This window comes from Papaver somniferum, chromosome 3 (assembly GCF_003573695.1).
Source record: "Papaver somniferum cultivar HN1 chromosome 3, ASM357369v1, whole genome shotgun sequence".
NCBI classification, from domain to species: domain Eukaryota; kingdom Viridiplantae; phylum Streptophyta; class Magnoliopsida; order Ranunculales; family Papaveraceae; genus Papaver; species Papaver somniferum.
Window position 1 is genome coordinate 104,660,575 of NC_039360.1, and position 25,489 is coordinate 104,686,063.

The following is a 25,489-nucleotide window of genomic DNA, read 5'->3' on the forward strand; positions in this document are numbered from 1 at the left end:
TTCCTTTTACAGATCCTTCACGCGTTATTTTCTCTCTGACATACTCCAAACACATTATTTCACGTCCCAACTGGAGTATAACTCTGTTAATACACATATTATCTTCTATTATGCACAGGAAATCGCATGAATATCTCGTGTGAATATTTCTACACTGTTTTGTATGTTGACACGATTTCTCCCTGTTTTTGCGGAACTAAAAGACTTACCATTCTTGTTATGGTAAAACATGATATTTCCACTTAAATTGCAGGAGAATATCTCATGAAATCACTACCAAATTAATTCCAGAATATTACGTAGACGCAAAGAATATTTTCCCGCCAGAAAGAACTTCAAACGTGGAAGAAAGGCTGCCCCCTAACCAGATTAGGGTGCGAATAGCAATGGGTGCTGAAGACAAATTTGGGCTGCACATACCCGTGGGTGCCCCTTAGCCAAATCTGGGGATCCATATAACAAATGTCTTTCGAGGGTGCCCCGGACAACTTTACGAGCCGAATTTTCCAACAATATTTATTTCCACAAAATACCTACAAACACACAAAACACCATAATAAGCACGAAATCGAGACCAACAATACAGAAAATTGAGGACAATCTTAGACATAAAAATGTGTCTATCAAGAAGGAATGGTATTCGGAATTATAATTCGACCATTTTGATTTGTTTTCTTCTTTGAAAAGAGGTGCTCCTATGAGAGAGGAGTAATTTTCCCAAAAAATCTTCATGTGTAGCGAATAACCCGAAAAATTTAGATCTATTTTTTTTATGAACACTTGATCTTGTCTGCGTTAAATCGCCGATGTACTTGTATCTCGATAACGAATCACGAACAAATCTAAGGAAAGAAACACTATGAAAGTGTAAATAGAATCGCCCTAATAGCGAAAATAAAATCGCCATAACAGCGAAGAGAAAATCACTCTAATAGCGAAAAATTTATTATAATCGATTTCTAATCACGATTAACTACAAAACCAAAAAATCTTTGCTCAGATCTGGCCCCTAAAGGACCAGATCTGAGCAAAGAAGGAAAAAGATGAAGAGGTTTTTTTTAAGGATATGAGAGGAAGGATTGAGATGAGAGAGATGAAGAAAAACTTATGGGTCTTGCGATATCTTAAAGCCACTAATCAATTGACACCTACAACAACTCATGGTAATAATTCTCTCAATGTATCATTATTGCCAACCTGAGGGATCTTGTTTTTTTTTTTTTTTTTTGCTTTTTTGAAGCATATATTTATTATAAAAAGATTTAGTTTACAACTTGTCTTGGGTATTTGGTACCCACAGAATCTTGAAATAAAATGTGACTAATAAAAGATGGGATTACCTGGTTCCAGATTTTGGTTGAGTAGTTTCCTGTTTGACTTCCATCCGCTGCATGGTTTGCCAGTCCGTCCACTACTTGATTTCCTTCTCTGTAGTTGTGTTGTACAGCGACTTGCGGAATTTGTCTCAGTCTGTTTTTTATTTCTTTAATCATTTCTGCTATGTACCACGGTGGTGTTGTAGTTGGTTTTTCCATTAATTCGGAAAATTATTTTGTTCTCACATTCGTGAGGGATGCAGTCCTCGCGGTCGGGTATGAAGTACGATCTGGTTAAAGTTCCTTTTACGTTTTTGTTGTTTGAGCATCTCAGACTCCAATAATATAGGTCTAATAATTCAATGCTGCTAATGGGGTACCATTTTGCTTGGGATGTACCAAATTGAAGAAAAGACAAAACATATTTTGGTAAGGGATTGGTACATCCGAAGCAAAATGATACCCCATTAGCAGCCATGTAATAATTCAATGGGGAAGTCGTTAAACTTTCATTTGCGAAAAACATCATTAACCCGTTGATGTTTTACGGTTTGAGAATTCACTTGGGAGGCGAAATATCGGCCAGGTACGTATATGTATGGTTTTCTTTTATTTTCGAAAATCTCAGATGGACGTTTGAGTTTCCTTCAAGATATTATACAACCCGAAGCGGCAAAATAAGTGTTTTTCACACCTAAGTGGTATTTTGCTACTCAATGAAGATTTCCGGGTACTACTTCATTCCAAATGTTGTTGGAAATATTAATGTCTTCTCTGATCTCATAGTGGGAGTTAATTTGATCAAATTTACCACGCTATTCACTTTAAATAGTGTTCTACTCCCCGTAGCCTTGCTCTTAGATGAGAGCTAATTTGATTAAATTTACCACACTGCTTCCCTTTAAAGTAGTGTTCTGCTCTCGGTAACCCCTGCTCTTAGATGGAAATAGATGACTAGAATCGATCCTGCCTTATACCCCACATTGATAAACTAGCAAGAACCAACCATCCTGTCCGATGCATACGTGGATATAGATATATATGCTTATTTGGAGAGAGTTTTTTTATAAGGTAGTGAATCAAATCAATGATATCTTCAAGATCTTTAATTTAATTATAGGGATAAAATTACTAATTGAATGCGTTACAATTTTAACTCACATACAAAAAAAAAAATACACGTAAACCAACAAAACATGGTATTATGGCAATAATGATAAAGGTCAATCTTGTCATTCAGCCAATCAATCATGCATAACCACCGCCGTATAATGACGCTAGCTAAGGCCTGAATACGCCTGATGGTCTGTCTTCGTATGAAACTATAAATACCTCCACACTCACAACCAGGTTTGCCACACCATTTCACTCTCTCTAATCAACCATCCAATATCCATATACAACCTTTCTCTCTGCAATCTGGATACCAAAAATATACTTAGATCAAATTGGCACTTTTGATGGCATTTTCTGATTCACGGTATAAAATATCGATTAAAACTTTTTTGTCGACTCGGATGTTTTCTGAATCCTTTACTCAATACACACCTGACTGCAGGTTCGTCTCTTTCTCTCTGTTATCAATTATTTCCCTATTTGTTTCTGCTTAAGGGACTCCGAACGTTATATACATATATATGATATAGTAGCTGATTTTCTGTTCTTCTTATTACTTGTGGCAATCAAAAATTTCAAATTCTTTGAGTAGTTTTTATTTTTTAAATTCAATAAATATACTTTTTATATATGTTTTTTGGTTTAATCAGTGTGATTATGTTAATTTTTTTTAGTTTTACTCTTCTTATAAATTAGAATAGAACATAGAGTTTGGACTTAGTCATCAGTACCATCAAAAGATCAGGTGGAGTGTTGGAGATTCATCAATATTCTCGCTGCTCAGTGCGGAATAACAAATTCTTTTTTTCTTTCCAGCCAAACCTTTTGAGTCTTGTTGATGATTCCTTAATAGACAACTCCTGGATCAGAAAGTTGCTGCTCTCTTGGTCCCATTATTTAGGAAAAGTGTTTCACCAACAGGGATAGTCCTTTTCTATCTATCTCCTTCTAGTGACACGGAGGAGATAGGTTCCGTTAGCTTAGCTGTCTGCAGATAATCACATTGAATGTTTTAGATGCCTTAACGAAATTATTACTTACCCAAATTGGACACTGGTCGAGTATTTCCTAGAATGTCCATATTCAATTCAGCCCTATCTTTTTTTTTGATAAAGAATAAGGATTGTAATCATATCTCTCGATGATTTCAATCTTTTCCTTTTCCTTTTCCTTTTTACTGAGAATTATTGGCAGGTGCTATAAAACTACCTTTCTAGTGGTTGGTAAACCTTTATGTGAATGCCAAGGATAATAGCATCGTACAGTTGTTAGATGGTAAATACTGACTTAAAAGTAACGCGGGAAGTAACAAATTTCTTTCCCAATTAACAATTTAATTTACCAAGTTTTTCCTCTATCGGCTGATCTATGTCTACATCTATCCGAAACAAATAAGAGTACATTTGCAATTACAAACAGATTAAAATCCTAGATATTGTTCACCGTGGCATATGCCGCATGTCTGAGCGCCAGCGCGGATCTGACCACTCAAATTTCTAACTAAACCCAGCTGTATTCTATTTGATTTGATTGCAAGAATTGCTGATTGTCAACTTCATGATTAAGCACTTGGAATCGGAGACTTTCACGTTCTTTGTTTTTATATTTTATTAAGCCGCCCCCTATTGTTTGTCACATCGACAGAACTTCACGTACCTTTATTCCAACATGTACAACATTCTAAGAAGTACTCCATCTCTGTAAACAAATTACCGACCAATAGAATGTTTAGAATTTTTGAAGCATCCAAAGTAGCATATTTTTAATATTTCACTTTTGAGATTCTTAAAAATAAAAAATCAATTATAATTACCGGATCTAGAATACCAAAACTATGTTTTAGTATGAAATCTAATGGTGACTCGGTTACATAATATAATCAAATTTATGCATTATTGGTTGGCTAGCTAAGCCACCTACTGTCACTTAATTAAGTAATCACTGTATTATTTATAATCTTGTACTGAGCTTTCAGAAACCGGGAATAACTCTGAATTATTTAGGAAAAAACAAAAGTTTTGTTCAGCAGTAACGTGGCATAATAAATAAACGTAGGAAGGGTTTCGTGGCATGGGTCTATTCTTGCGAGCATGTCGTTTTCTTGCTGATCTTACGGATTTGTGTTTCGTGTGAGCATGTCAATATACATGCTGATGTTTATATAATGGTGGCAGATTTTGGTTTTAGCAGCGGTACTAATTTAGAATGTCTGTAACAAAAATATGCCGCCTACGTTGTTACTTCTTCGCAAGACCAATTCAAATCTAACTTGGGTTTAATTTTAGTTCATTATTTAGAGCATCTTTCTGTCGATTCGGGATTAATATAAGTAGACTAGTGACGCTCATTCTTTTGTTTTCTTTTGTCAGGAACTTCTTACTCTTCTACTAGAGAAGAAACTTTACAAAGAAGTAGCTAAGAAGAAACAACCAAAGAGAGAAATAAGAAAAATCTCAACTCGTCTTCAAGCAGTCTTTATCTTAGTTATTTCGATTCCGTTTTGAAAAAACAACAACAACAACAGAGAAAGAAAGAAAGTAAAAAAATGGGATTTTTTACGCTATTAGAGGTGGCAACCATGCCTGTATTACAGGTTCTGATCATCAGTATTCTGGGGGCTTACATGGCTACTAACTACTGCAATCTTCTTACAGCTGACGCTCGCCGACAAATGAACAAGGTAACCTCTTAACATAAAACTGACCCTTTCCCTGTATTTGGTTGAAATATATAAAAAAAAAACTCATTTTAATCGGTTGCTGTGAATTATGTAACTTTGTTATTGTATATAATCTGATTAAGGATGAGATGTTCTTGTTCATGAATGCAGATTGTATTTGTTGTGTTCACTCCATCTCTCATGTTTGCAAGTTTGGCTAAGACTGTAACCCTCCAAGACATCATCTCATGGTAAGGCCGTGAGAATTTACTTCCTTACAAGTCACATGCAAATATAGGTGTATCGCCGAGCGGCCTTTCCAAAAAATAAACCAAATTCTAAGAGCAGATAGATGGTAGGGCCAGAAGGTCCAAATCACGATCTCAGAAAAAATAAAAAATAAAAAAAATAAAATAAAAAACAATTACCTAAGAGCACTTGGGGACCAAATGTCATTTTTGTTTCAGCTTCTGTCTCCAGAACCTTTCGCCTATCTCCGTCGATGGGTGGCCCTCAGATAGGTTCATTCTATTACGGCATCCACGCTAGGGAGAAATGCGCATGACATAATCAACTCGATGCTGAAATTCAAAATTTGCTGGATAATGATATTATCTCAATTTTGTTACATGCAGGTGGTTTATGCCAATCAATATTGGGCTAGTATTTCTAATCGGGGGAAGCCTCGGATGGGTAGTTGTTAAAATCCTGAAACCTGAGCCTCATCTTGAAGGCCTTGTCATTGCTACATGTTCTGCAGGTGATCATTCGTTCCCTCTCTCTGTCTCACTGGATTCGATCTGAATTTGAAGTTCTTGGAGTTAACATGATTTTTTACTTATCTATTTGAGCAGGAAACTTGGGAAACCTTATGTTGATAGTAGTCCCTGCAATCTGTAATGAAAAAGGTAGCCCATTTGGTGATCAGAATATTTGCAACAGTGTCGGGCTCTCGTATGCATCATTCTCAATGGCGGTAATTGACTTATACACTGACGCCTGAATTGATATTCAATGAGATGAAACTAATTTCCTGTTTGCGATTGATATTGACGCAGCTTGGAGGCTTCTTCATTTGGTCCTACACCTACCATCTTATACGAACCTCGGGCATAACATACAGGGCAATGCAATTGGCTAAAGAGACTATCCCAAAGTTACCTAATAAGGATTTTGATGCCGATGGAGAAACTAAACTTCTAAAAGAAGATGACGAAGAAGAAAAATTTGCTGTAGTTGTGTCATCTCCAGATCTCTATGACGAACAAAATGAAACCCTTGCTGTAAGTCATCAATTTTTTAACTCTAAAGATCTGTTTTGGTTGATACATTTCAAACTAATTATTATGTTTTGTCGAAATCTCCCAATTTCAGATTATCACACAAACATCATCTGGAAAAGTAGTTGCCGACGAGAAACAATCGGTCTCTGACAAAATAGTATCAGTTCTTCACCAAATCGTGGAAGAGTTGCTTGCTCCTCCAACTGTTGGTGCAGTAAGTTCGCAGATTGATTTGTATGTGCAAATACAATTCTCCTTGTAAACTGTTCAAACTTTAACTCAACAAATGACTTGTCCTTTCTCATCAGATTTTGGGTTTCGCTTTTGGAGCAACCCCATGGCTAAAAAGTCTCATCATTGGTGATGGAGCTCCTTTGAGAGTCATCCAAGATTCCATCAAATTACTAGGGTATGTATCAATTTCTCTTCCACTCTTGGCAATCAAAACTATTTTCATTTGAATCAAGTGTTCATTTTATTCCTGTCAATGTGAATAGTTTTTTCTTTTTTTTGTTTAGGGATGGAACAATACCCTGTATTACTCTTATACTAGGAGGAAACCTCACCCAAGGTTTACGTTCAGCAAGATTAAAGCCTATGGTGATCATCGGAGTTATTGTCGTGCGATATATGATCCTTCCAGTGATCGGTATGGGTGTTGTCAAAGCAGCAGGTGATTTTGGTCTACTGCCAGCTGACCCATTGTTCCGATACGTCCTAATGTTACAATTTACTCTGCCACCTGCCATGAATATCGGTATATAACGTTTTCTTCTATCTGCATTTGTATCAAGTTCTTCTTTTTTTTTTTTTTTTTTGACATCATAACCATTATATAATTCAATACTTGACTCAACATTTTCTGATGCTAATCAATGTAGGTACCATGACACAATTATTTGATGTGGGTCAAGAAGAGTGTTCCATTCTGTTCTTGTGGACATACTTGGTTGCTTCTCTTGCCATTACCCTTTGGTCAACTGTGTACATGTACATCTTATCTTGAGCATCTATATGTACGCGACATCCTCATGCTACAGATAGAGCATTACCATCGATCCCCGAGACAAAGCTATCATTGTTAAATTTAATCAGTTATTTGTGTTCTATGTCTGTAATACTTATTCTTTATATTGAAATTGTAACATTGGAAGTAAAAGTTCAGGGGTCACTTCAATGAGTTTAGAAAAGTTATGTTTGCATTATTTATAAGAAAATTTATGCGGAATAAGTATGGATCATGTGCCTCATTCTTGATTTGATCGGAATGAATAACTGAAAAATTAAAGAACGCCAGAAATCTAATTGCTTCAGGGATTAATAGAACTAGATTTGTGCCCGTGCTACGCACCAGGCATTTTTCTTCCTGTAACTTGGTGCGCACGCGGTTTCGCCCTGTCCCGTGGCGATGATTCGGTATGCGCGGGGCTTCGCCCACCCCGTATAGACGTATATTTGATTTGATGTGCGCGGGTCTTTCTCACGTTCCGTGGAGATGTATATTCGATTTGATATGCGCGGAAGCCCACCCCGTGACGATACATTTTTGATTTGGTGTGGCGGGGCGAACACATTAAATAGGTAGAAAAAGAATACGAAATACGTGCAGATTTAACATTTTTTTCTTTTTATTTTCGAAAATTAATGTTTGGATTTTTTTTTCTTTATCTATTAATTTGGAAAAAAAAAATCTTAATATGATATAGGTGCCGACTATCCGATTAATTTTGGACTCGCATAATATTCCAAAAACCGTAAGTGAAAAGTCTGTCTCTTTTGAAGGCACAATCTTATCTAGTTTCACTGTGATATTGAACAACATGCAAAATTATGTAAAACGTAATTCTTTAATTACCATTCTCAATCAAGAAAAGCACATGTAAAACGTAATTCCTTAATTACCATTCTCATTCAAGAAAGGCACATCTGTTTTACTCACTACACAGGATTCTATCCTACCGTTAAAGGAAGAAAAAAAAAGGATTTTATCCATGCGTACAATGTGGGTGTTTGATTAACTTCAACATAGAAGTCACTAACAAGCTGGTTAGGACAAGATTAGGAAATTGATGTAATCCTAAGGGAATTAGAAGTCATCTAGTTCTAAGAAAAGGAAAAACATGTAATAAGGTAATAGGACTAGGAAAAGGAATTCATAGTTCTATATATATATGATCACCAAAGTTGTGGTTGATCATATGAGCAAGATTAGAGTTTGTGTTTAGTTTTGAGAGATTTTCTAAACATCAATAAAGAGAGTTGTCTTTATATAAGCTAAGTTTCATCTTGCAGTTGCCATTAATTGGTATCAGAGCGTGTTTCTGAGCCATGGAAAACGAAACCACCATTGTGGGTGCAAAACAGTTCACGCCACCATCAATATAAGTTCCAATCCTCAACGCCACAAACTACACAGTATGGGCCATGAGAATGAAGGTACTGATGAAAATCTACAAAGTTTGGGAAACAATTGATCCTGGTACATTGGACCCAGACAAAAACAATGTTGCCATTGGATTACTCTTTCAAGCAATACCAGAATGTCTTGTTCTACAAGTTGGTGAACATGAAACTTCAAAGAAAATTTGGGATGCAATAAAGGCACGTAATCTCGGAGCTGATCGAGTTAAAGAAGCCCGTCTGCAAACCTTAATGTCTGAATTTAAAAGAGTGAAGATGAAAGACACTGATACTATTGATAGCTTTGCAGGAAAGCTATCAGAGATAGCCTCAAAAGCTGCGTCACTTGGACAATCCATTGATGAAGATAAACTGGTAAAGAAGTTTCTCAATAGTTTACCAAGATCCAAGTATATTCATATCATAGCTTCTCTCGAACAAGTCTTAGATTTAAAGAAAACTAGCTATGAAGATATAATTGGAAGATTGGAAGCATATGGAGAGAGAATCCTTGATGAAGAAAACAATGGAGAAACTCAAGGAAAACTCTTGTACACAAACTCTTACCAACAAAACTCTGCGACAAGAGGAAGAGGTCGTCGAAGAGGTGGTAGAGTAAACAGAGGCCGAGGAAGGGGAGGAAGGTTTAACTCACAAGATAGAACAACAAGTCAGAATGATCAAAACTAAGGGAAAGAAAAGAAGGATAGATCAAACATTATTTGTTACAGATGTGATAAACCAGGACACTTCTCCTCTGTATGCCCTGAAAGAATACAAAAGATGGAAGAAGCAAACAAGAATGAAACAAGGGAAGCCGATACTTCTCTTTTCATGCACGAAGTGGTATTCTTAAACGAAGGGAAACTAATACCAAAGAACTACGAATCAAAGGATGGAGAAGAAGGAATCTGGTATTTAGATAATGGAGCCAGCAATCACATGACTGGTAAGAGACACTACTTTTCTAAACTCAATGAGAAAATCAAAGGACAAGTGAAGTTTGGTGACGGATCCTTTGTAGAAATTGAAGGGAAAGGATCAATTCTATTTCAGAGCAAGACCGGAGAACAAAAGTTTGTCACAAACATCTACTTCATCCCAAACTTACAAAGCAACATTCTAAGTTTAGGACAAGCTACAGAAGTTGGATGTGATGTTAGAATGCGACAAGATTATCTAACAGTTCATGACCCAAGTGGAAGACTTTTAGTTAGAGTCTCACGCTCACAGAATAGACTCTACAAGATAAGTCTCATGATTGGAAGGCCATTGTGTCTGAATATGAGACTGGAAGATCAGACATGGAAGTGGCACGCAAGGTTAGGACACATAAGCTTTAGAAATTTAAAGGCAATGTCTCAGAACAAGATGGTTCGAGGACTACCACAGATAAATGATGAAGCAAAAATCTGTGAATCATGTTTAGTTGGGAAACAAACTCGTCAAGGTTTCCCAAAAGCAACAACATTCAGAGCCTCAAAGCCATTAGAGCTTCTTCATGCTGATTTATGTGGTCCTATTACACCACAAACCCTTGCAAATAACAAATACATATTTGTTATTATAGATGACTTCTCAAGATATATGTGGTCTATTCTTATGAAAGAAAAGAATGAAGCATGTAGAGAAGAAATTATTTCAATCAACAGAAACAAGACTTGGTTTCTAGTTGATAAGCCAGGTGAGGTAAAAGTGATTGGTCTTAAGTGGATCTTCAAGGTTAAAAGAAATGCTGATGGAACTATTAACAAATACAAGGCAAGACTTGTAGCTAAGGGATACGTTCAAGAATCAGGCATAGACTTTGATGAAGTTTTCGCACCAGTTGCTAGACTAGAGACAATTCGTCTCTTAATAGTAGAAGCTGCATCAAACTCATGGGAAATTCACTACTTAGACGTTAAGACAACATTCTTACATGGTGAATTGCGAGAAGATGTGTATGTTGAACAACCAAAAGGTTTTGAAGTAAAAGGACAAGAGCATAAGGTTTATAAGTTATCAAAATCTCTATATGGTCTAAGACAGGCTCCTCGAGCCTGGAATACAAAGTTAGATCAAATCTTAAGAGAAATCAGATTTGTTAAGTGCTCTAAAGAAACATCAGTATACAGAAGAGAAGAAAAGGGAACGCTTCTTGTGATTGCAGTCTATGTAGATGATCTATTTTTGACTGGCAACTCCCTTAAGGTGATCCATGAGTTGAAGAGAGAAATGTCATCAAAGTTTGAGATGTCAGACGTCGGAAAACTCACTTATTACCTTGGCATAGAAGTCCATCAAGGAGTAGATGTGATTCAGATTAAACAAGAAGCTTATGCAAAGAGAATTCTGAAAGAAGCATGACTTGAAACTTGTAATCCAACTAAGATACCAATGGAGTTTGGAATTAAAGTTTCAAAGGAACAAGAAGAAGCAGAGATTGATTCAACGAGTTATAGAAGAAATGTTGGATGCCTAAGATACTTATTACACACAAGACCAGATTTGGCTTTCTCTGTGGGAGTAGCAAGCCGTTATATACAGAGTCCACGCAAGTCTCATGGTGATGTAATAAAGAAGATATTGAGATATCTAAGAGGAACAATCAACTATGGATTGAAGTATGGTCGAGGGGGATCAAAAGGAATTGCTGGGTATAGTGACAGCAGTCATAATTTTGACCAAGATGATGGAAAAGGTACAACTGGTCATATATTTTATCTAGGAGAAGCACCTATTACATGGTGCTCATAGAAGCAAGACACAGTAGCTCTCTCATCATGTGAAGCTGAGTTTATGGCTGCAACAGAAGCAGCTAAACAATCAATATGGCTTCAAGAACTGTTGGGTGAAATCAAAGGAAGAGAACCTGAAAAAGTTATCATCAAGATTGATAATAAGTCTGCAATTGCACTCACTAAAAATCCAGTGTTTCATGGGAAGACGAAACACATTCACAAAAGGTATCATTTCATACGAGAATGTATCGAGAAGGAGATCATCAACGTTGAACACATACCAGGAACTGAGCAGAAAGCAGACATATTGACAAAGGCATTAGCTCGGATCAAGTTTGAAGAAATGAGACAACTGATTGGAGTACAAGATATGTCACGGGTAAGGTTGAAGCTTAACGGGGAGAATGTTGGATTAACTTCAACATAGAAGTCACTAACAAGCTGGTTAGGACAAGATTAGGAAATTGATGTAATCCTAAGGGAATTAGAAGTCATCTAGTTCTAAGAAAAGGAAAGACATGTAATAAGGTAATAGGACTAGGAAAACGAATTCATAGTTCTATATATATATGATCACCAAAGTTGTGGTTGATCATATGAGCAAGATTAGAGCTTGTGTTTAATTTTGAGAGATTTTCTAAACATCAATAAAGAGAGTTGTCTTTATATAAGCTAAGTTTCATCTTGCACTTGCCATTAGTGGGCTCTATATCATGAGGAGCTCATCAGATGGGGTTGTTTCCTTTCTAATCAGATCAATTTGCATGAACTGCGTAAAAGAAGTTGTACTCTTGTGGTTTTAGTGGCTTCGGATCGTCTGTTACAAAATTCCACTGTTCCTCTATTCCAACCAATCCCCTATAGCCAAGTGTCTCCTATTATAACTACCCCATTTCCCAAATTTAGACGTGATATACTTGACTAAATTATCAGATTTTCTAAGAGAAATATTAGGAAATATTTGACTTACCTTATATCTCTACTGTCCATCGTTAGCATATACTCCATAATGTCATCTTCTTTATTTTCTTAACATTTTACTTATTGTTCTGTTTCCTTAGAACAAATTGATAGAGACTTTTGTTAAACTATGTAAAATAGGAAATCTATGAATTGCCTTACTAAACATTTTGATCCTGAAAGAATAGCTCCAGTTTATGTGCAAAAGTTGCAGGGAAGATATTGTCTACTGCGCGTGCTTGCATTCACACAATCTTTAGCAAGTTCTCCGATGGGAAAATGTAACTGGTCTTGAAATGCTCGCAGGCACTGTTGGAGTAAAATAAGTTTGATTAAGTACTTTGCTGCTTTGTCAGTGGTAACCAGTTTAGACAGTTTACGTAACAGTTGATAAGCAGACTATCAATGACTAGTTCATGTTCGAAATCCATATAAGTATTTACTGCTAGCATAAAATGACCTTCAAAATTGCACGGTAGTGAGACAAACTTTAATTTTAGATAATCACACTTAAGAGTTAAGACTAGGGAAACCGTGTAACATCCAAAGTTTCCCATTTGATTCTCAAATCCTTTAGCACATAAACGAACACAATTTAAAATATAATTATCCTTAAAAATCTTACAGATCCTTGTCATGGATGTTAAAAATTCAATTGATTTTCCAAACGAGGTTCCAGGATAAATTAACTGGGAGGACTTGCACGTTATCGCAGCAAAAGCAAATACAGTTAAGTTGGAAATGTACTTAATAGGCATGAATGATTTATCAACTGTCTAGACTAGTTGGGAAAATATATTGGTTGCATTTCCAAATGTCAGAAAAAAGAACTGCTACGGGGATCATTAATTCATTATTAGGAACTCTTTGGTGTTGAACTGTAGACAAGCAATGCTCGCAGGCACTGTTGAATTCTTCGGTCTTAAGCTCTGCAAAAATTCAGATTACGAACTAGACTGGGACTGGGGATATAAGTTGCTAGACATGGAAGTTAGGAGTATTCTATGGACAAAAGAGAGATAAGGTACACAAAATATTTCCTAATTTTTCTCTTAGAAAATCCGTTAATTCAGTCAAGTATATCACGTCTATCTTTGTGAAATGTGATAGTTATAATAGGAGACACGCGGCTATAGGGAATTGGTTGGAATAGAGGAACAGATGGATTTCGTAACAGACGATCGGTAGCCGGTTTTAGTACTGCACATGCCCTACCGTTAATGGCATGACGAGAGACATTAAACCACATGTTCCGTATCTATCGGAGATAAACTCAGCCAGGGGTCGGTCCTTCGCTGAGGCCAATTTTGCCTCTCTTGTTCGCTAATAAAACTTCACGTAAGCCCTTATTTACTTTATCGGTAAAAAGAAAGAAGTGCATAGGACACCTTTGAGCAAACTGCTTTTGATTTTTTACCGATCAAGACTTGGCAGTTGTGCACTACTTTAATATTTTGAGATACAACAACATCGTAAATAGCGTAAATAGCCCACTGTCAGCTCAAGGCCACGACCGCTAGAGGTCAGCACTCTTGTTTTTGACTGGTTGTTTTATGTTCCCGTGCTATCATATTTGATCAGAAGATATCTTCGTAATCATCATGCAGCTAAGAAGTTCTTGCAAAACTTCTGTTGCACAGTAACATTTGTACGATGTGTTTCATCAATTTAACTAAAACGTATATGCAAATTACGGTTAATATCTTTACCCTAGAGCAAGAAAAAAATTAAGATAGACAACTAATTCTGAATAACCTAGAGTTTTAACCATCATTTGCTAATAAAATAAAGTCGGGTGCTTGACCTGTAGAGACATGATGACGATGCATTGCACCTATATATGGCAAACTCGGAAAGAAAGAAAGAAAGAATGCGCTTCTCCCCTCGTGACGTGATAATATCTAGGAGCAGTGGTATGTAATATTTGATGGGTCACATTAAAGCCTTTATATATATATATATATATTAGATTTCTCTTTTGAGCTGAGCTGAGTTTAGTTTCCTATCCTAGTCGGTTCTTGAATTCCACATTTTCACGGTTTGACTTCCAAATTTAGTTTGGTTTTCTTTTTCTTTCTTCTATTTCTTTTCTTTTTCTAACTAATAATACGTTGCCAAGCGTTCTCACCACAACTCCCGTTTCACAAAACTCGGAAAAATCTTATTTCGACCAATAGGAAGTGAGGAAGTTTTATTTGTATAGGCCTTTAAGTTTTTAGAATGCCGTCGAACTAGGGATGGATTTGGCGTTTTATTAGCCGGGCTTAAGGCTAGATTTATGCTAGGGGAAGCCGGGCCCTGGAACCAGTACATCACTGTTTTCTTTACTACCCAATCATCACCTACTGCATGTAAGGAAACCGTTTCCGTCTCAACCTTAGGCTACCTATATAAACTGTCTTTCTTTCTTTGTGGAGATTCTTTTTTCACAAGGAGAGGAAGATCAGAGAGAGTGAACCGGGAATCGTCCACCGCAACCGACAGACAAGATGAGGAGGACTCCAGCGAAACGTAAGACAGACACTCCAATGTCTGCCGATGGTAAAACCCTATAACATACATAGTTATATATTACAGTTCGTCTATGCTCGGAACTCCATTTTTTTTAGGTCTTAATTCCGTTTTCTTAATCTTTCTCTGTTGATGTATAGATTATTATACGCGATATTTTGGGGGAGTTGAACTACCGGACTTGGAAGGACCATTACCGGAGAATATGAGTAATAATGTGGCCAATTAAATTTTTTCAACACAAAATCGGTTTCGTTATCCGTTTTCATTACCTCGATTATAATCCTTTTATTTTTCTTGGATTCTTCGCTTTGTTCTTTAGGTATTTTTGATTATGAAACGATGCAATATGAACAAATTTTGCAACAACAACCTGAAAAGACCAAAGAAGAAGAGCTACTGGCGGAGGAACAAAAGCGCCTGGCAGTGAAACAAAAGAACGAAGCCGAAAAGAGGGAACAAATTCAAAAGAGAGAAATGAGGAAGTACTTTAAGAATAACCCGTTGGATGAGAAATCTTTCGTACTGGATATTGGAAAATACAGTAGCCTCTATGTTTTCTGTTTCGGTTATGCAAAACTTGAAAGTCCCGAGTACCAGAAATTCATGAAATCTCTCAACGACGACTTCTCCAGCAAGTATTAATATTAATGACTATTGCATGCAATAAAATACTGTAATTATCTCTGTGCAATCTAAATTTATGATGGTTTGGTTTGTTGCAGGGTTTATTTTGGATTTAATAGATCTCTGTCAAGGATTGTTGGAATGGCACCTAAAAACAAAATCGACAAAAAACTCAAGCCTGGAGATGGAGGACATAAAACTGAAGAATTGCAACGTGGCCTCCATAAGATTGGAATTGTACTGAAAAATATGCTAATAGGTACTTTTGATCTTTGCACGTTTTATCTAGCTCTTTAATTATGCTACTATTGTATCCTTATTAGTTGGGCCTTTTAATTTTGGAAAAATTGGGAAACTGACCCAATTTGGACTGCAATCTTGGAAAACTGCCCCAACGTTAAAAAAGGTTGGAAAACTGCCCCACTGTTAGAAATTTCAGTTAACTCCGCGTGTGCGAGTTCTCACGTGTCAAAAAAGACAAAAATACCCCGAATCGCTAAGATGTTGCCACGTATGCGAAAGATCTGATGGACTGAGATGAAGAAGTAAGCACGTGACTCGCACGTGATATTCAGTGAAGTTCATCTACGAGACGTGTCACCGTCCAGTCACGACACATGTCACCTACGTGTCGACTTCTTATGGTGAGATGTGTCACCGTCACACGTGATATCTAACATGGTTGTAAGTTCTGCCCTAAAAGATATCGAGAAGATATTTTCTTCTTTGTTTCATTTAGATCTAACCAGAGACGAGAGAGGAGAAAGAATGAGAAGAATATTAGGTAAGGTGACTGGCACTACAATTTCATCTCGATTGAACTCGAAATTTTTTAACTGTTAATGATTAAGATTCTTCTCTTAATGTTACAGCGATGAAAGATCCTGAAGAACATACTTAGAGACGATGAAAGTATAAGTTTGAAAAATTTGCAGTTTAATTGGTCGATAAACAAGTAAGTTATTGAAACCCAATCGTTGTTTATGCTTGAATCAGATGATATTTTGTGCTAATTTGTAAACGAAATGAAATTATAATTTAAGGGTTTCATGAATTTTTTTTTCTTTTGTAATTTAGGGTTCAATTTGTGTGAAACTGAAAGTTTTGATTGTTATTTAACATGAGTTGTATGTAATATTTTGACTTGCTGGTGTGGATTTTGACATGCATGTATTGAATTTTGTTTGTATATATATCAGGGTAATATGGATAGGAACATCAGAGTTACTGTGAGCAATGGAAATAATAAGTTTACACCTATGTATTTTCCAAATGTTGTTGCTGGTATTAGTGGTCTTGGGTTTATACAAATGGTGAAGGATAGGATGATCAAAATGGGTATGGAAGAAAAGTTTAACCTTATGTTGTTTGATAAAGAAAATTTTATGTGTGAAAAGGAAAATGACTTTATTAAAATGTGGAACAAAGCTGTCCCAGATGAAGATGGATTTGTTGAGTATAAAGTGTTTATGGTTGATGGTGATGTACCATTTGTTGTGGAGTGATAAGGTAAATAGTTCAGTTGGTGGTGCACACAGTGGCAGTGGTAGTGGTTTGTCTAGTCTACATAGTACTCCTCCAAAAAAAAGGGTTAGTAAGAAGCTTAATGTTAGGAAGAGTCCAAGACTAGCTGAACTAGCTAAGAAACAGTCTACAAAGCAGCAACAGAAGACAGAGTTCAGACCAACTAGATTGAACTTTGGTAATGAAGATGTGCCTGAAGTTATGACAACACAAGCTAGTGTGGCAAACAATATACATGATCAGCAAGAAACGGAGTTCTGGGATGATGCTGTTACACAATGTTCAATTATTGAAGATGCTAATATTAGTGAAGACCTAGTGAATCTGCAGAATGAAGCGGAAGATCAGTGTCATCCAGATGATAGGCCAGAATTTCAGTATGATCTTAGTGCAGATGATGAGGACGATGAAGACGAAGACGAAGATGCTGTTGATAGTGCCTATTATGAAGAATTTTTGTCCAAGTTTTTTAATAATGAAGATGTTAGGGATGGAGTTGGTGATGTGGAATGGAATTTGGATGGGTCTGGTGATGAGATTTTGCCTGATAGTGGTGGGGCTGGTGATGAGAATTTAGCTGGTGGTACTAGTGGGGCTGGTGATGAGAATTTAGCTGGTGGTACTAGTGGGGTTGGTGATGAGAATTTAGCTGGTGGTACTAGTGGGGATGGTCATCAGTATGAGATGGATGAAGATGAAGATGAAGAATGGGAAAAAGACTATGGTGGCTATATTGGGAAACAAACTCTGACAATGGAGAATGAAGAAGCACCTGACCCTGAACCTGGTGTGTTGTGTACTAAAATGGCATTTCCAGACATAGTTGCTTTCAAGAAACATCTAAGAGAATATGCAGTACTGAAATTTATGCAGTATGAAATTAAGAAGACAGATAAAGAAAGATGTTATGCTGTTTGCAAGTTCAGACACATCAATGACTGTGAATGGAATGTGAGTGCAAGAGCAATTCCTAATTGTAAGACTGTAACTGTCAGGAGATGCAACTTAGAACACAAATGTAAGAGGACTGGTGCTGATAAAAACCCAAAATGTAATTCTAGATTTGTAGCAGATTACTTGTTGAAGACAATGACTGCTTCCACTTCTTTGAAGAAGGGTAGAAAAATCATGAAAAAAATCATTTGGCCCCAATTAAAGGTTGACATACCTTATTGGGTTGCAAATGATGCAAGGGTATGACATTTTTTAACATTATTTCTTCTTCAGTTTATTGGTTCTTTGTTTAAGAAATTCACATGGCTAACTTAAGTGAAAATTCAATTTTTTTGTGTAAACAGAATCTGGTCCTAGGCAAGTTGAATGGCACTTTTGAGGAAAGTTTCACCAAAGTTCCACAACTTTGTACTGCTGCTACAACTTTGAACCCTGGAAGCATTGGCCACTTCACTTATGCCAAAGATGGAGATGTTGATAGATTTGAGAGTTTATTTATATCATACAGCGCACAACTTAAAGGATTCTCAAATGGTTGTAGATTGGTTATAGGGCTTGATGCAATGCACTTGACAGGTAAATTAGGTGGTGTAATGATGGCTGCTACAGGTTTAGATGGTGAAAATAGCATATTCCCAATTGCTATGGGTGTTGGTACGGCAGAGACAGAGGCTAATTGGTACATTTTCTTGAAAGAATTGAAGACAAAAATACCAGATCAGTATGGATTGACATTTATCTCTGACAGACAAAAGGGTCTTACCGAGGCAGTGGCTGAGTTATTTCCACTGGCAAATCATAGGTTTTGCTTTAGGTAATACAACTTATGTTTATTATTTGTACCACAACAATTTTATTTTGGATAATTTGGATAACCGTTTGTTACCTTTTTTGCAGACATCTATACCAGAATTTCCAGAACAATGGATACAAAGGGGAAAAACTGACAACCCTTCTATGGCAGGCTGCGAAAGCCTATAAGTATAGTCACTGGAAGGTACGTACTATTTGTAAATTTGTACTTTTTTGTGGTAATTGTCAGTAGTAATTTACTACACTATTACATATTTTTTAGGTACATATGGATGAAATGCTAGAAGTTAATAGTGATGCACATGAGTATTTGATGGATTTGGACCCAAAACACTGGGCAAGGTCATGGTTCCCACACGATGTTGCTTGTGAACATATAAATAGCAATTTTTCAGAAAGCTTTAACAACATGGCTAAAAAACTTAGAAACAAACCTATCATCAAGTTGGTCACCATGTACACACGGTTAATGGATTGTATTACAAGAGAAGGAAACTAGCTCAAACATGGCAATCTGGTGATCTGGTACCTGCTGCCAAAGATCTCATTGAGGTGATGGAGTCCCTTAGAGGAAACTTTGATGTTGACCCTGCAGAAGAGATGAAGACATATGAGGTGACTAATAAAATCACAAAGAAGGTCTTTACTGTTGAAATTGAAGAAAAAACTTGCACTTGCAGACAATGGCAACTAAGAAAATTTCCATGTGTGCATGCTACCTGTGTTTTGCATAGATTGAATCCCAATTGGGCAATGTGAGTAATCTTTCACAATAATAATCCCTACAATTTATAGAATATAGAGCTTCAATGAATGAGTGGTGTGTGTTATAGGTTGCAGTAACCAATGAATGGGTTATTTATGTTTGCAGGTACTGTAGTAAGTATTATACTGTGGACATGTATAGGACCACTTACTCTTGGTCAATAACTCCACTAGGAGACATTGATGAGTGGGAAAGTCAGGTGACCTTTATTGCTTGTTTTGAGAATCTTTTTTTAAATAACATTATCTTATTTGTACTTTTTCTTTATAATTTTTTTTGTTTTCTTTCTAGATCTAGGTATATAAAGAATACTGAACATAATCCCTTTCTTCATCTTGTGTAGTCTAAGGTGGATCTGGTTGCTCCAATCAGATTAAGATATCCTGGAAGACCTTGTGTAAGAAGGAAGAAATCTTGGATGGAGAAGAATAAACAAAGCAAACCTAGGCATTGTAGTACATGTGGTGCTGATGATCACAACAGCAGAACATGCAAGGGTGGGCCTGTTGGATCTAATCCAAAGAAGAAAAGAGTGAGAACAGAGATTCTTGTTGATGGAGATACTATTGTTGTAGGAACTATAGACACAAAGAAGATCAGGAAGAAATCTGCATTAAAATCTGCATCAGCAACTGCATCTTCAAGCAAAAGTGCTGCTACTGATAGAGCTACATCAACCTCTGCTGCTGTTGTTGCTGGATCTACATCTGCTGCTGGATCGAAAAGGAAGGCAAATGGAACTGCTGCTGCTGCACGTTCAACCTCTGTCCCTAAAGCTACATCTGTTGCTGGATCGAAAAGGAAGGCAAATGGAACTGCTGCACCTTTGACCTCTGCCTCTAAAGCTACATCTTCTACTGGATCGAAAAGGAAGGCAAATGGAACTGCTGCACCATCAACCTCTACAACACCATCTACATCTGTTTCAAAAAAGGTAACTACTGCACCAACCACCTCTTCCGCAGGTGGTGCTGGTTCTTCTTTAGCTGCTGGTTTGTTTAGTCAAACTTACCATGGCACAGTTAACATACAGAACCAGACAAATAATATTTGTGAACCATCATCAAAAAGGCAAAGAAAGCCTAACTCAAAGTATGTCTAGTCTAGTTTTTCTTTGTTCTAGTGGTCAGTGGTATTATGGTTGTATTAAGACTTACGGTTATGTTATGCTTCCCAAAAACTTTGAAGACTGGCTATGTTATGCTTCCCAAAAACTTTGAAGACCGGTTATGTTATGGTATGGCCTTTATTATGGTATGATGGTATGATCTTTATTGTTATAAAATTAGTAGTGCAATTCATATGTTATGCTTACATAATGAAAGCATTTTACTTTCAAATTGTTCACGTAGAGCATTTTCCTGATCAGCAAATTTCTTGTGCTGTGCAACAAAGTGTGCATCGGAAACCCTTTGGAATGCCTTGCATTCTTTACATGACACGTGGAAGAATCTGGTAGTGTTATCAATCAACGGCTGTAAGCATTTACTCCGGCGACGTGTCGCAATTTGAGACAATGGTCACATAAGTCAAAATGGGAAAAGGTAATATTGTTTTGGTAATTTCACTGAATATCACGTGCGAGTCACGTGCTTACTTCTTCATCTCAGTCCGTCAGATCTTTCGCATACGTGGCAACATCTTAGCGGTTCGGGGTATTTTTGTCTTTTTTGGCACGTGAGAACTCGCACACGCGGAATTAACTGAGATTTCTAACAGTGGGGCAGTTTTCCAACTTTTTTTAACGTTGGGGCAGTTTTCCAAGATTGCAGTCCAAATTGGGGCAGTTTCCCAATTTTCCCTTTAATTTTCCAGATGCTTGATGATGATGATGTCGGTGTTCTTTTAACTGACAAAACCAAAGAAAAGGTACTCCGGTAGGGTTGAAGTTTTGGTCGCTAGAATGTTGTTATTAGGAAATTTGCACTTTGTCCTGCTTCCTTTAATTCCCGTTATATTTACAGTAAGTTTCGCGAGTATAGAGAATTGGACTTTGTAAAGCCAGGCAACACACCAATGGAAAAGGTAAGGAAAAGTTATTGTCTGAGGTGCTTGTATGGTTTGGCAATTGTGTTACACTTTGATTTTCTCACCATTTTTTCCTTGGAATTATCTTTGTTGCAGCTGGATTTTGAGAAAGATGATGTTTTATCTTTACCTCCCGGTTCAAGTACAACGAAATTGTGTCCCAAATTAAAGGAATTAGGCATGCCTGTTGAACTCAGTGGCGGGTTTTGTTATATAATGGTAATTGGCAATTTACTTATACACTCGTAACTAGTCGTTGATTGTCTCTTATTTGGCTTCTTCGTAGGCGGGGTCATTAAGCTGACCGAAAAATTTATTGTTTGTGAAGATGGAGTACGTGTGACAGAGAATGCAGCTAAAATTCTGGTATCTACAAATCCTTGAATCTAGCAAAGCCTTGGCTATAAGAGGAGCAGTGGGCCTTCGCCGCATTTGGGATGCCTAGCCTAGTTTTAATTCTTCCTTGCCCAAGTCCAAGTCTAGTGCAATTCACATAACATTTTGTTTGATGTGTTGTTTTTTTTTTCTGGGCCATTTACAGAATGGTCATACTTTTTGTAATTGGGTCATAAAATTGTCACACTTTTGTAATTCGTTCAGGGAACAATCATATTTCCATCCGATTTAACACTTTTGAATAAAACGGTGTTATCTTATCCTAAAATACCCTCATTCAAAATACCCTTCCCATTTAACTAATTAGTTGAAGTGGTGGTGGTGAAGCGGTGGTGGTGGCGGTGGAAACTTAAGAATCTTCACTAACCTCGGAGGGGAAGCGGTGAACCCTTTGGGTGAATGCTGTGTAACGAACCTGAATGTGGTCTAACGATCTTGAATGCGGTGTAACGGTGTGTAAGTGGCGGCACCACCACTTACAAATAGCACCACCGTCAAAATAATTACAATGAAAGCAAAATTTAAAATTGTGTGCGGAGGGATAAATAGGGATGACACATAGGTAATTTGGTTAACATATTTAACTGTGAGTCATCACTTAACTCTCTTTGTAACAGAAGTGTGACCATTTTTTTAATAGTTTGTAACAGTATGATGGTTTTGTGAATCGGGTCCTAATACTAGTGTAGGAGTGGAATATCGCACATATCAATAAGTATGCGAAGTAAGGATTATCTGATGTAAGCGAGGACTATCGCACATGTCAAAATTGAAGTGACGTATTGGATGATGTCAGCGAAATCACGAGTAAAGTGTGATGTTCTATGCGAGGTATATTCTGTGCGATAATGAGTGATTATAAATGAGCGAATGTATCGCACAATGATTCCGAAAATAGTGGATCTCTTAGCTTTCATCCACTATGAGGAATCACTATATAAAGGAAGGAAGTCATCAAGAAGAGAGAGATCATTTAGTGAGTGTTAGACAAGAAACTAGGAGAGAGAAAGTTTATTTGGAGAGCAAGTAAGGTCATTGTAAAATCATTGTAAGGTCAATATATCCAATTATAATCTTTGAAAGTCAATAAAGAATTCATTATGATTACTTGAGTGATAGTCTAGAAATATTGGGGTGTGGTTGTAGGTTTTCCTGCAACTACATTTTTGGCGCCAGAAACAGTTGTGGGTGATAAAACCTGATAGTTAATTCATAGAATCTTGGAAAAAGTAAGATCTGGAAATTAAAGATGGCAAGACTTGGATCTACTATTGAACAGGGAACAACAGCCAGAAGGAGCAATAGAATTGTTGAAAGAAAAAGAATTACAAATCTTGACCAACAAGAAGACAGAATAAGAGAAAATCAAGAAACAAAAATCCATTTGGATCTCGGCGTGAACAAGAGTGTAACAATGATATTGATTATGATAGAGTAAGTGTTCATACTTCACAAACAAGTTCAACTGAAGAGGAAATACAAAGAACTGGAGATACAGGAAGAATTGAGAAGAATGATGAGAATATGACAATTGCAGAGCTTAGACAAAGATTGCTTACAGAACGAAAAAGAGAAGATGAAGAGCGTGCGAATTTGATGCGTCAGAATGATGACTTAAGAGAAGAGAATCTTAGATTACAAGAACAGAGATCGAGAAGTACTACACGATCAAGGTCAAGATCAAGCAGGAGTTCATCAAAGCAAAGTCGATCTAATCAAGAAGATACTAGGAGAAGAAAACGCATGGAAGCTATTGAAGAAAACATGCAAATAGATGATAATCCACAGTACCAACAAAAGAGAAGGGATGTATTTCCAGATTTGGGAACTAATCGATATGAGCATCCGCGTGAACTTCTACGTCACACATATAATGATTTTGAAAGAGAAGAAGAGGATCGGAGGCAAGCGCAAATGATATTGCATGGAAGAGAAATATTAAGAGAAAAGAATGAGCGTGAAAGGGAAGTTACACGTGCGAGGAACGAAAGAGACAGACAAAGATGAAGGGAAGAAATTGAAGAGAGAGAATTACAAGAAGTATTACGCCAAAATAATCATGATAATCGAGTAAGGAGGCGCAAACGTCATCGCATGAATAATATAGAGCAAGGATGGGTTGCACCACAAGAAAGAGAAATGTCAAGACATCGACATGATCTCACAGGTGAAGAGGAACGACATGATAAAACACAGATCGAAACGAACACTGACATGCGTAGGAGAAGGAGAGAAGAAGCTGAAGAATATGAGATACAAGAGGCAGTACGTCAGAATAATCATGAGAATAGAATGAGGCAAGCAAGATTAAAAAGACTTATGCGAGAAGATATATATCAAAGCTTCAGTGAAGAAATTCTTAAAGAAATGGCGGAATTAAGAGAAATGATGACTGCGAAAAGAAATGGTGGAAGGAGACAATTAGAAGAAGCAGTGGAGGAAGCTGGGAAAACTCCCTTTACAAAGCAGATTCAAAGGGCAGTGATACCGTCTAAGTGCAGTTTACCAGCATTCACTAGCATATTTGATGGAAGCACCTGTGCGATACAACACGTAAAAGCTTACACACGATCTTTATTGCAGTGGGAGAACAATGATGCAGTAATGTGTAAATATTTTGATGCGATCCTGACAGGAGAAGCTCTAAAATGGTTTTAAGGACTACCAATAGAATCCATTGGATCATTCCACCACTTACAGAATGTCTTTTTAGGACAATATATCAGCAATAATATGTCAAGACCAGGGATTGAGACGACATTTGGACTTCGCAGAAGAACAAATGAGAGTTTGCGTCATCTGACAACACGCTGGAGAACCATGTGTAGTGAAATGGGAAGACGATTGGATGAGCGACACCTTATTCTTGCATTTATTAATGCTCTTTTCGCTACAGATTTATTATATACACAAATCTTTAGGATAAATGATACAATAACAATGTCAGAGCTGCGCGAATTTCAAGAAGAGTACATAGAACTTGAGGAGAAACAAAGAGATATGGAGTCATACCCGGTTGTGGTACCTGATGAGAAAGGTGGAAATGCAAGTTTACTCCCAAGACTAACAAATGTTGTTGCGAGTACATCGCAGGGAAACCAAGGAAGGAATATTACAGAAATGGAACAAAAGCTAATAGCCATGGGAAGTGCAGATCAAGCAGAATTTGACAAAGAGTATAAAAATAGACAATTTCAAAATCATGGAGGTAGTAATAAGATTGAAAGAGTGGATAATCCGCCAGAAAGTTCAGAACGTCAACAACCATATTATAATAAAAGACAAGGAACTGGAAGGATAGTATGGGAACAGATAATTCTGCCGAAGCTGAATACTACAATAGATAAAGTATGGGAAGCTGTCATCCTAATGGAAGAAATCCCGGAACCACATAATGTAGGGGATGACCAGGG

At 37.0% G+C, this 25,489-nt stretch overlaps 1 protein-coding gene across 1 annotated transcript; it reads left to right on the top strand.

The window, feature by feature from the left end:
• The first annotated feature begins 2,656 nt into the window (after positions 1 to 2,656).
• Positions 2,657 to 7,624, top strand: LOC113357018 (protein PIN-LIKES 7-like). Its single transcript, XM_026600272.1, has 10 exons — positions 2,657 to 2,874; positions 4,802 to 5,112; positions 5,263 to 5,342; positions 5,727 to 5,851; positions 5,946 to 6,067; positions 6,150 to 6,374; positions 6,466 to 6,588; positions 6,683 to 6,783; positions 6,893 to 7,131; positions 7,256 to 7,624. Exons 2-10 carry the CDS (start codon positions 4,978 to 4,980, stop codon positions 7,378 to 7,380), a joined length of 1,275 nt encoding a protein of 424 aa, XP_026456057.1. The 5' UTR covers positions 2,657 to 2,874; positions 4,802 to 4,977; the 3' UTR covers positions 7,381 to 7,624.
• The last annotated feature ends 17,865 nt before the right edge of the window (positions 7,625 to 25,489 follow it).

Coding starts and splice junctions, on each gene's coding strand:
- LOC113357018 (XM_026600272.1), top strand. CDS start 4,978: ATGGGATTTTTTACGCTATTAGAGGTGGCAACCATGCCTGTATTACAG. Junction 5,343..5,726: donor CTCCAAGACATCATCTCATG/GTAAGGCCGTGA, acceptor TGTTACATGCAG/GTGGTTTATGCCAATCAATA. Junction 6,784..6,892: donor GATTCCATCAAATTACTAGG/GTATGTATCAAT, acceptor TTTTTTGTTTAG/GGATGGAACAATACCCTGTA.